Here is a 12126-nt window from a genome sequence, read left to right on the forward strand (position 1 = left end):
GTATGGAGGGGGAGGAGCCACGGCAACCGGTCACTGTATGGAGGGGGGAGGAGCCAAGGCGGCCCAGTCACTGTAAGGAGGGGGAGGAGCCACAGCAACCCGGTCATTGGATGGAGGGGGAGGAGCCACGGCGGCCTGGTCATTGGATGGAGTGGGGAGGAGCCAAGGCGGCCCAGTCACTGTATGAAGGGGGAGGAGCCACGGCAACCCGGTCATAGGATGGAGGGGAGGAGCCAAGGCAACCGGTCATTGGATGGAGGGGGAGGAGCCACGGCAACCCGGTCATTGTATGGATGGGGAGGAGCCACGACAACCCAGTCATTGTATGGAGGGGAGGAGCCAAGGCAAGCGGTCATTGGATGGAGGGGGAGGAGCCACGGCAACCCAGTCATAAGATGGAGGGGGAGGAGCCACAGCAAACCGGTCATTGGATGGAGGGGGAGGAGCCACAGCAACCTGGTCATTGTATGGAGGGGGAGGAGCCACGACAACCCAGTCATTGTATGGAGGGGAGGAGCCACGGCAACCCGGTCATTGTATGGAGGGGGAGGAGCCAAGGCAACCCAGTCATTGTATGGAGGGGAGGAGCCACGGCAACCTGGTCATTGTATGGAGGGGGAGGAGCCACGACAACACAGTCATTGTATGGAGGGGAGGAGCCACGGCAACCCGGTCATAGGATGGAGGGGGAGGAGCCAAGGCAATCCAGTCATTGTATGGAGGGGAGGAGCCACGGCAACCCGGTCATTGTATGGAGGGGGAGGAGCCAAGACAACCTAGTCATTGTATGGAGGGGAGGAGCCACGGCAACCCGGTCATTGTATGGAGGGGGAGGAGCCACGGCAACCCGGTCATTGTATGGAGGGGGAGGAGCCAAGGGCCACGCTTACCTCGGCGTTGCGGAAAACCTTCAGCATGTCCGTGTCAAACGCTTCCACCGCCTTGTAGTGACCACTGAGGATCTGCTTCTCGATGGTCAGCAGGTCCAGGGGGTCCCCCACCTTCTCGTAGTAGTAGGGGTTCCTGTGGGGGACAAAGAACGTCACTACAGGCACCCCTACTCTCCACACTGACCCCCGTGTGCACAGTGACCCCATCCCCCCTAACATGTGCAGAGTGACCCCAACACCACCAATGTGTACAGAGTGACACCATCCCCCCCACCGTGTACAGAGAACCCTACAACCCCAGTATGTACAGAGAGACCCCTACAACCCCAGTATGTACACAGAGACCCCCTACAGCCCCAGTATGTACACAGAGACCCCTACAACCCCAGTATGTACAGGGAGACCCCTACAACCCCAGTATGTACAGGGAGACCCCTACATCCCCAGTATGTACAGGGAGACCCCTACAACCCCAGTATGTACAGAGAGACCCCGACAACCCCAGTATGTACAGGGAGACCCCTACAACCGCAGTATGTACAGAGAGACCCCTACATCCCCAGATTGTACAGAGAGACCCCTACAACCCCAGTATGTACACAGAGACCCCTACAACCCCAGTATGTAGAGACCCCTACAACCCCAGTATGTACACAGAGACCCCTACAACCCCAGTATGTACAGAGATCCCTACAACCCCAGTATGTACAGAGAGACCCCATACAACCCCAGTATGTTCAGAGATCCCTACAACCCCAGAATGTACAGAGAGACCCCTACAACCCCAGTATGTGCAGAGAGACACCTACAACCCCAGTATGTACAGAGAGACCCCTACAACCCCAGTATGTACACAGAGACCCCTACAACCGCAGTATGTACAGAGAGACCCCATACAACCCCAGTATGTACAGAGAGCCCCATACAACCCCAGTATGTACAGAGATCCCTACAACCCCAGTATGTACAGAGATCCCTACAACCCCAGTATGTACAGAGAGACCCCTACAACCCCAGTATGTACAGAGATCCCCCATACAACCCCAGTATGTACAGAGACCCCTACAACCCCAGTATGTACAGAGAGCCCCCATACAACCCCAGTATGTACAGAGACCCCTACAACCCCAGTATGTACAGAGAGCCCCCATACAACCCCAGTATGTACAGAGATCCCTACAACCCCCAGTATGTACAGAGAGCCCCCATACAACCCCAGTATGTACAGAGACCCCTACAACCCCAGTATGTACAGACCCCTACAGCCCCAGTATGTACAGAGATCCCTACAAACCCAGAATGTACAGAGAGACCCCTACAACCCCAGTATGTACAGACCCCTACAGCCCCAGTATGTACAGAGACCCCTACAACCCCAGAATGTACAGAGAGCCCTACAACCCCAGAATGTACAGAGACCCCTACAACCCCAGAATGTACAGAGATCCCTACAACCCCAGAATGTACAGATAGACCCCTACAACCCCAGTATGTACAGAGAGACCCCTACAACCCCAGTATGTACAGAGACCCCTACAACCCCAGTATGTACAGAGAGACCCCTACAACCCCAGTATGTACAGAGAGACCCCTACAACCCCAGAATGTACAGAGAGACCCCTACAACCCCAGTATGTACAGAGAGACCCCTACAACCCCAGTATGTACAGAGAGACCCCTACAACCCCAGTATGTACAGAGAGACCCCTACAACCCCAGTATGTACAGAGAGACCCCTACAACCCCAGTATGCCTACACAGACAGGACAGACAGGCCACCATGGACCTTTAGCAGAGTTAGTGGTGGGCGGGCTGTAGTAGTGGAATGGAGGAGGGGATGCAGTAATGGGGATGGGGGGCGGGGTCTTACTTTTTCTTGGGTGGAAGACTGAGCAGGGGGGCTGCCAGGGTCCTGTTCATGGAATCTGAAAGGGAAGGAAATCTGTTACATACAACATATATACATCTAATAGACCTATCAAATCACAGGCTGGGGGTGGGTTCTGGACCTATCAAATCACAGACTGGGGGAGGGTTCTGGACCTATCAAATCACAGGCTGGAGGTGGGTTCTGGACCTATCAAATCACAGGCTGGGGGTGGGTTCTGGACCTATCAAATCACAGGCTGGGGGTGGGTTCTGGACCTATCAAATCAAAGGCTGGGGGTGGGTTCTGGACCTATCAAATCACAGGCTGGGGGTGGGTTCTGGACCTATCAAATCACAGGCTGGGGGTGGGTTCTGGACCTAGCAAATCACAGGCTGGGGGTGGGTTCTGGACCTAGCAAATCACAGGCTGGGGGTGGGTTCTGGACCTAGCAAATCACAGGCTTGGGGTGGGTTCTGGACCTAGCAAATCACAGGCTTGGGGTGGGTTCTGGAGCTAGGAAATCAAAGGCTGGGAGTGGGTTCTGGAGCTAGGAAATCACAGGCTGGGAGTGGGTTCTGGAGCTAGGAAATCACAGGCTGGGAGTGGGTTCTGGAGCTAGGAAATCACAGGCTGGGAGTGGGTTCTGGAGCTAGGAAATCATAGGCTGGGGGTGGGTTCTGGACCTATCAAATCACAGGCTGGGGATGGGTTCTGGACCTATCAAATCACAGGCTGGGGGTGGGTTCTGGACCTATCAAATCACAGGCTGGGGATGGGTTCTGGACCTATCAAAATCACAGGCTGGGGGTGGGTTCTGGACCTAGCAAAATCACAGGCTGGGGGTGGGTTCTGGACCTAGCAAATCACAGGCTGGGGGTGGGTTCTGGACCTATCAAATCACAGGCTGGGGATGGGTTCTGGACCTATCAAATCACAGGCTGGGGGTGGGTTCTGGAACCAACAAATCACAGGCTGGGGGTGGGTTCTGGACCTATCAAATCACAGGCTGGGGGTGGGTTCTGGACCTATCAAATCACAGGCTGGGGGTGGGTTCTGGACCTAGCAAATCACAGGCTTGGGGTGGGTTCTGGACCTAGCAAATCACAGGCTTGGGGTGGGTTCTGGAGCTAGGAAATTAAAGGCTGGGAGTGGGTTCTGGAGCTAGGAAATCACAGGCTGGGAGTGGGTTTTGGAGCTAGGAAATCACAGGCTGGGAGTGGGTTCTGGAGCTAGGAAATCATAGGCTGGGGGTGGGTTCTGGACCTATCAAATCACAGGCTGGGGATGGGTTCTGGACCTATCAAATCACAGGCTGGGGGTGGGTTCTGGACCTATCATATCACAGGCTGGGGATGGGTTCTGGACCTATCAAATCACAGGCTGGGGGTGGGTTCTGGACCTATCAAATCACAGGCTGGGGGTGGGTTCTGGACCTATCAAATCACAGGCTGGGGGTGGGTTCTGGACCTATCAAATCACAGGCTGGGGATGGGTTCTGGACCTATCAAATCACAGGCTGGGGGTGGGTTCTGGACCTATCAAATCACAGGCTGGGGGTGGGTTCTGGAACCAACAAATCACAGGCTGGGGGTGGGTTCTGGACCTATCAAATCACAGGCTGGGGGTGGGTTCTGGGACCGATCAAATCACAGGCTGGGGGTGGGTTCTAGACCTATCAAATCACAGGCTGGGGGTGGGTTCTGGACCTAGCAAATCACAGGCTTGGGGTGGGTTCTGGAGCTAGGAAATTAAAGGCTGGGAGTGGGTTCTGGAGCTAGGAAATCACAGGCTGGGAGTGGGTTCTGGAGCTAGGAAATCACAGGCTGGGAGTGGGTTCTGGAGCTAGGAAATCATAGGCTGGGGGTGGGTTCTGGACCTATCAAATAACAGGCTGGGGATGGGTTCTGGACCTATCAAATCACAGGCTGGGGGTGGGTTCTGGACCTATCATATCACAGGCTGGGGATGGGTTCTGGACCTATCAAATCACAGGCTGGGGGTGGGTTCTGGACCTATCAAATCACAGGCTGGGGGTGGGTTCTGGACCTATCAAATCACAGGCTGGGGGTGGGTTCTGGACCTATCAAATCACAGGCTGGGGATGGGTTCTGGACCTATCAAATCACAGGCTGGGGGTGGGTTCTGGACCTATCAAATCACAGGCTGGGGGTGGGTTCTGGAACCAACAAATCACAGGCTGGGGGTGGGTTCTGGACCTATCAAATCACAGGCTGGGGGTGGGTTCTGGACCGATCAAATCACAGGCTGGGGGTGGGTTCTAGACCTATCAAATCACAGGCTGGGGGTGGGTCCTGGACCTAGCAAATCACAGGCTGGGGGTGGGTTCTGGACCTAGCAAATCAGAGGCTTGGGGTGGGTTCTGGACCTAGCAAATCACAGGCTTGGGGTGGGTTCTGGAGCTAGGAAATCACAGGCTGGGAGTGGGTTCTGGACCTAGCAAATCACAGGCTGGGGGTGGGTTCTGGACCTATCAAATCACAGGCTTGGAGTGGGTTCTGGAGCTAGGAAATCACAGGCTGGGAGTGGGTTCTGGAGCTAGGAAATCACAGGCTTGGGGTGGGTTCTGGACCTAGCAAATCACAGGCTGGGGGTGGGTTCTGGACCTAGCAAATCACAGGCTTGGGGTGGGTTCTGGACCTAGCAAATCACAGGCTGGGGGTGGGTTCTGGACCTAGCAAATCACAGGCTGGGAGTGGGTTCTGGAGCTAGGAAATCACAGGCTGGGAGTGGGTTCTGGAGCAAGGAAATCACAGGCTGGGAGTGGGTTCTGGAGCTAGGAAATCATAGGCTGGGGGTGGGTTCTGGACTTATCAAATCACAGGCTGGGGATGGGTTCTGGACCTATCAAATCACAGGCTGGGGGTGGGTTCTGGACCTATCAAATCACAGGCTGGGGATGGGTTCTGGACCTATCAAATCACAGGCTGGGAGTGGGTTCTGGACCTAGCAAATCACAGGCTGGGGATGGGTTCTGGACCTATCAAATCACAGGCTGGGGGTGGGTTCTGGACCTATCAAATCACAGGCTGGGGGTGGGTTCTGGACCTATCAAATCACAGGCTGGGGGTGGGTTCTGGACCTATCAAATCACAGGCTGGGGGTGGGTTCTGGACTTATCAAATCACAGGCTGGGGGTGGGTTCTGGAACCAACAAATCACAGGCTGGGGGTGGGTTCTGGACCTATCAAATCACAGGCTGGGGGTGGGTTCTGGACCTATCAAATCAAAGGCTGGGGGTGGGTTCTGGACCTATCAAATCACAGGCTGGGGGTGGGTTCTGGACCTAGCAAATCACAGGCTGGGGGTGGGTTCTGGACCTAGCAAATCAGAGGCTTGGGGTGGGTTCTGGACCTAGCAAATCACAGGCTTGGGGTGGGTTCTGGAGCTAGGAAATCACAGGCTGGGAGTGGGTTCTGGACCTAGCAAATCACAGGCTGGGGGTGGGTTCTGGAGCTAGGAAATCACAGGCTTGGGGTGGGTTCTGGAGCTAGGAAATCACAGGCTGGGGGAGGGTTCTGGAGCTAGGAAATCACAGGCTGGGAGTGGGTTCTGGAGTTAGGAAATCACAGGCTTGGGGTGGGTTCTGGAGCTAGGAAATCACAGGCTTGGGGTGGGTTCTGGACCTATCAAATCACAGGCTGGGGGTGGGTTCTGGACCTATCAAATCACAGGCTGGGGATGGGTTCTGGACCTATCAAATCACAGGCTGGGGGTGGGTTCTGGACCTATCAAATCACAGGCTGGGGGTGGGTTCTGGACCTAGCAAATCACAGGCTGGGGGTGGGTTCTGGACCTAGCAAATCAGAGGCTTGGGGTGGGTTCTGGACCTAGCAAATCACAGGCTTGGGGTGGGTTCTGGAGCTAGGAAATCACAGGCTGGGAGTGGGTTCTGGACCTAGCAAATCACAGGCTGGGGGTGGGTTCTGGAGCTAGGAAATCACAGGCTTGGGGTGGGTTCTGGAGCTAGGAAATCACAGGCTGGGGGAGGGTTCTGGAGCTAGGAAATCACAGGCTGGGAGTGGGTTCTGGAGCTAGGAAATCACAGGCTTGGGGTGGGTTCTGGAGCTAGGAAATCACAGGCTTGGGGTGGGTTCTGGACCTAGCAAATCACAGGCTTGGGGTGGGTTCTGGACCTAGCAAATCACAGGCTGGGGGTGGGTTCTGGACCTAGCAAATCACAGGCTTGGGGTGGGTTCTGGACCTAGCAAATCACAGGCTTGGGGTGGGTTCTGGAGCTAGGAAATCACAGGCTGGGAGTGGGTTCTGGAGCTAGGAAATCACAGGCTGGGAGTGGGTTCTGGAGCTAGGAAATCACAGGCTGGGAGTGGGTTCTGGAGCTAGGAAATCACAGGCTGGGAGTGGGTTCTGGAGCTAGGAAACCACAGGCTGGGAGTGGGTTCTGGACCTATCAAATCACAGGCCGCGGTGGGTTCTTGACCTAGAAACTCACAGGCTGGGGGAGGGTTCTGGACCTATCAAATCACAGGCTGGGGGTGGGTTCTGGACCTATCACATCACAGTCTGGGGGTGGGTTCTGGACCTATCAAATCACATTCTGGGGGTGGGTTCTGGACCTATCACATCACAGTCTGGGGGTGGGTTCTGAACCTATAAAATCACAGGCTGGGGGTGGGTTCTGGACCTATCACATCACAGTCTGGGGGTGGGTTCTGGACCTATCAAATCACAGGCCAGGGTGGGTTCTGGACCTATCACATCACAGTCTGGGGGTGGGTTCTGGACCCATCAAATCACAGGCTGGGGGTGGGTTCTGGACCTATCACATCACAGTCTGGGGGTGGGTTCTGGACCGATCACATCACAGGCTGGGTTCTAGATCAGTCTATACTGAAGTCAGCAGTGAAGGCCCAGGACCTGGCTGTGCTGTCTGGCAGGGGGGTCTGGATCACACGACTGACTGAACCGGTTTGTTGGGGTTCCATCTGTCAGGAAGTCACCTTTGTAGCAGACGATTCCATCGCAGATCTCCTTGAAGATCTGTGCCAGGCGTGCTGCCCGTGCCACCTCAACGTTCTCCTCGGCGGCAGCCAATCGGCGGGTGCGTACCGAGCGGGAGGTCTGCAGAGCAGCGAACTGGGTCATGAAGACATCTGGAAAACATGGCCGACGGGAGACATGAGAGGAGCTCCGGGGGAACATGGCGGACGGGAGAGATGAGAGGAGCTCCGGGGGAACATGGCGGACGGGAGAGATGAGAGGAGCTCCGGGGGAACATGGCGGACGGGAGAGATGAGAGGAGCTCCGGGGGAACATGGCGGACGGGAGAGAGGAGCTCCGGGGGAACATGGCGGACGGTAGAGATGAGAGGAGCTCCGGGGGAACATGGCGGACGGGAGAGATGAGAGGAGCTCCGGGGGAACATGGCGGACGGGAGAGATGAGAGGAGCTCCGGGGGAACATGGCGGACGGGAGAGATGAGAGGCGCTCCAGGGGAACATGGCAGACGGGAGAGATGAGAGGAGCTCCGGGGGAACATGGCGGACGGGAGAGAGGAGCTCCGGGGGAACATGGCGGACGGTAGAGATGAGAGGAGCTCCGGGGGAACATGGCGGACGGGAGAGATGAGAGGAGCTCCGGGGGAACATGGCGGACGGGAGAGATGAGAGGAGCTCCGGGAGAACATGGCGGACGGGAGAGATGAGAGGAGCTCCGGGGGAACATGGCGGACGGGAGAGATGAGAGGAGCTCCGGGGGCACATGGCGGACGGGAGAGATGAGAGGAGCTCCGGGGGAACATGGCGGACGGGAGAGATGAGAGGAGCTCCGGGGGAACATGGCGGACGGTAGAGATGAGAGGAGCTCCGGGGGAACGTGGCGGACGGGAGAGATGAGAGGAGCTCCGGGGGCACGTGGCGGACGGGAGAGATGAGAGGAGCTCCGGGGGAACGTGGCGGACGGGAGAGATGAGAGGAGCTCCGGGGGCACCTGGCGGAGGGGAGAGATGAGAGGAGCTCCGTGGGCACATGGCGGAGGGGAGAGATGAGAGGAGCTCCGGGGGCACATGGCGGAGGGGAGAGATGAGAGGAGCTCCGGGGGAACATGGCGGAGGGGAGAGATGAGAGGAGCTCCGGGGGAACATGGCGGACGGGAGAGATGAGAGGAGCTCCGGGGGAACATGGCGGACGGGAGAGATGAGAGGAGCTCCGGGGGCACATGGCGGACGGGAGAGATGAGAGGAGCTCCGGGGGAACATGGCGGACGGGAGAGATGAGAGGAGCTCCGGGGGAACATGGCGGACGGGAGAGAGGAGCTCCGGGGGAACATGGCGGACGGGAGAGAGGAGCTCCGGGGGAACATGGCGGACGGGAGAGAGGAGCTCCGGGGGAACATGGCGGACGGGAGAGAGGAGCTCCGGGGGAACATGGCGGACGGTAGAGATGAGAGGAGCTCCGGGGGAACATGGCGGACGGGAGAGATGAGAGGAGCTCCGGGGGCACATGGCGGATGGGAGAGATGAGAGGAGCTCCGGGGGAACATGGCGGACGGGAGAGATGAGAGGAGCTCCGGGGGCACATGGCGGAGGGGAGAGATGAGAGGAGCTCCGGGGGGACATGGCGGAGGGGAGAGATGAGAGGAGCTCCGGGGCACATGGCGGAGGGGAGAGATGAGAGGAGCTCCGGGGGAACATGGCGGACGGGAGAGATGAGAGGAGCTCCGGGGGAACATGGCGGACGGGAGAGATGAGAGGAGCTCCGGGGGAACATGGCGGACGGGAGAGATGAGAGGAGCTCCGGGGGAACATGGGGGAGGAGAGAGATGAGAGGAGCTCCGGGGGAACATGGGGGAGGAGAGAGATGAGAGGAGCTCCGGGGGAACATGGGGGAGGAGAGAGATGAGAGGAGCTCCGGGGGCACATGGGGGACGGGAGAGATGGGAGGAGCTCCGGGGAAAATGGCAGACGGGAGAGATGAGAGGAGCTCCGGGGGAACATGGCGGACGGGAGAGATGGGAGGAGCTCCGGGGGAACATGGCGGATGGGAGAGAGGAGAGGAGCTCCGGGGGAACATGGCGGACGGGAGAGATGAGAGGAGCTCCGGGGGAACATGGCGGACGGGAGAGATGAGAGGAGCTCCGGGGACACATGGCGGACGGGAGAGACGAGAGGAGCTCCGGGGGAAAATGGCGGACGGGAGAGATGAGAGGAGCTCCGGGGGAACATGGCGGATGGGAGAGAGGAGAGGAGCTCCGGGGGAACATGGCCACCATAAGACTCCTCTCCAGAGGCCTCACCAGCTTTGATGTTTCCATCGTCTCTGCACACCCCGTTCCAGCGGTTATACAGCGACGCAGCACTCAGCTCATCCTTCACCTCCTCGTGCCGCCGGCGGGTCTTCTCCCAGTTCCGGATCAAGAACACTCTGTGCTTCAACACAAAATTCCTGCAGAACACAGAACCCTGCGGGGTCATCTCTAATGGGAAGGGTACAGAGACAGGCAGAGGGGAAGGGTACAGAGACAGGCAGATCGGAAGGGTACAGAGACAGGCAGAGGGGAAGGGTACAGAGACAGGCAGAGGGGAAGGGTACAGAGACAGGCAGAGGGGAAGGGTACAGAGACAGGCAGAGGGGAAGGGTACAGAGACAGGCAGATCGGAAGAGTACAGAGACAGGCACAGGGGAAGAGTACAGAGACAGGCCAGATCGGAAGGGTACAGAGACAGACAGAGGGGAAGGGTATAGAGACAGGCAGAGAGGAAGGGTACCGAGACAGGCAGAGGGGAAGGGTACAGAGACAGGCAGAGGGAAAGAGTACAGAGACAGGAAGAGGGGAAGGGTACAGAGACAGGCCAGATGGGAAGGGTACAGAGACAGGCAGAGGGGAAGGGTACAGAGACAGGCAGATGGGAAGAGTACAGAGACAGGCAGAGGGGAAGGGTACAGAGACAGGCAGATGGGAAGAGTACAGAGACAGGCAGAGGGGAAGAGTACAGAGACAGGCAGAGGGGAAGGGCACAGAGACAGGCAGAGGGGAAGGGTACAGAGACAAGCCAGATGGGAAGGGTACAGAGACAGGCAGATGGGAAGAGTACAGAGACAGGCAGAGGGGAAGGGTACAGAGACAGGCAGATGGGAAGGGTACAGAGACAGGCAGAGGGGAAGGGTACAGAGACAGGGAGAGGGGTACAGAGACAGGGAGAGGGGTACAGAGACAGGCAGATGGGAAGGGTACAGAAACAGGCAGAGGGGAAGGGTACAGAGACAGGGAGAGGGGAAGGGTACAGAGACAGGCAGAGGGGAAAGGTACAGAGACAGGCCAGATGGGAAGGGTACAGAGACAGGCAGAGGGAAAAGATACAGAGACAGGCAGAGGGGAAGGGTACAGAGACAGGGAGAGGGGAAGGGTACAGAGACAGGCAGATGGGAAGGGTACAGAGACAGGGAGAGGGGAAGGGTACAAAGAACAGGCAGAGGGGAAGGGTACAAAGACAGGCAGAGGGGAAGGGTACAGAGACAGGCAGAGGGGAAGGGTACAGAGACAGGCAGAGGGGAAGGGTACAAAGACAGGCAGAGGGGAAGGCTACAGAGACAGGCAGAGGGGAAGGCTACAGAGACAGGCCAGAGGGGAAGGGTACAGAGACAGGCAGAGGGGAAGGGTACAAAGACAGGCAGAGGGGAAGGGTATAGGGACAGGCAGAGGGGAAGGGTACAAAGACAGGCAGAGGGGAAGGGTACAAAGACAGGCAGAGGGGAAGGGTACAGAGACAGGCAGAGGGGAAGGGTACAGAGACAGGCAGAGGGGAAGGGTACAGAGACAGGCAGAGGGGAAGGGTACAAAGACAGGCAGAGGGGAAGGCTACAGAGACAGGCCAGAGGGGAAGGGTACAGAGACAGGCAGAGGGGAAGGGTACAGAGACAGGCAGAGGGGAAGGCTACAGAGACAGGCAGATGGGAAGGGCACAGAGACAGGCAGATGGGAAGGCTACAGAGACAGGCAGATGGGAAGGGCACAGAGACAGGCAGATGGGAAGGGTACAGAGACAGGCAGATGGGAAGGGCACAGAGACAGGCAGATGGGAAGGGTACAGAGACAGGCAGATGGGAAGGGCACAGAGACAGGCAGATGGGAAGGGTACAGAGACAGGCAGAGGGGAAGGGAACAGATTATGATGCACAAGGACACCATGAAGTACAGAGGGTGAACGGGCGCAGAGCTGGGATGTGGGGGGTTCTTACCTCTCCCTGTTGGACATGGGTTTCATGTGGAGCTGGGAGCCGAGTCTGTTGGATGCTCCGACACTGTCGCTGCGATCCTCGCTGTGGTGACCCCGCTACAAGCAGAATAAATATTTGCTGCAATCACTGGCACCCCCCTGTACACTGCACC

General features: G+C 57.7%; 1 protein-coding gene across 1 annotated transcript in view; it reads right to left on the reverse strand.

The window, feature by feature from the left end:
* ASH1L (ASH1 like histone lysine methyltransferase) overlaps positions 1–12070 on the reverse strand; it is a gene marked incomplete at its 5' end in the record, with an annotated part of 31995 nt that extends 19925 nt beyond the window's left edge. Inside the window, 5 exons of the mRNA XM_089667346.1 lie at positions 891–1023; positions 2761–2815; positions 7740–7892; positions 10033–10181; positions 11976–12070. Coding sequence (XP_089523472.1) covers positions 891–1023; positions 2761–2815; positions 7740–7892; positions 10033–10181; positions 11976–12070 — 585 coding nt within the window. The remainder of the gene's footprint in view (positions 1–890; positions 1024–2760; positions 2816–7739; positions 7893–10032; positions 10182–11975) is intronic.
* Positions 12071–12126: the final 56 nt, after the last annotated feature.

The sequence above is a fragment of the Staurois parvus genome, unplaced genomic scaffold (assembly GCF_062004578.1).
Source record: "Staurois parvus isolate SC_StPar_1 unplaced genomic scaffold, SC_StPar_1.0 ptg003200l, whole genome shotgun sequence".
In the NCBI taxonomy this organism is placed as follows: domain Eukaryota; kingdom Metazoa; phylum Chordata; class Amphibia; order Anura; family Ranidae; genus Staurois; species Staurois parvus.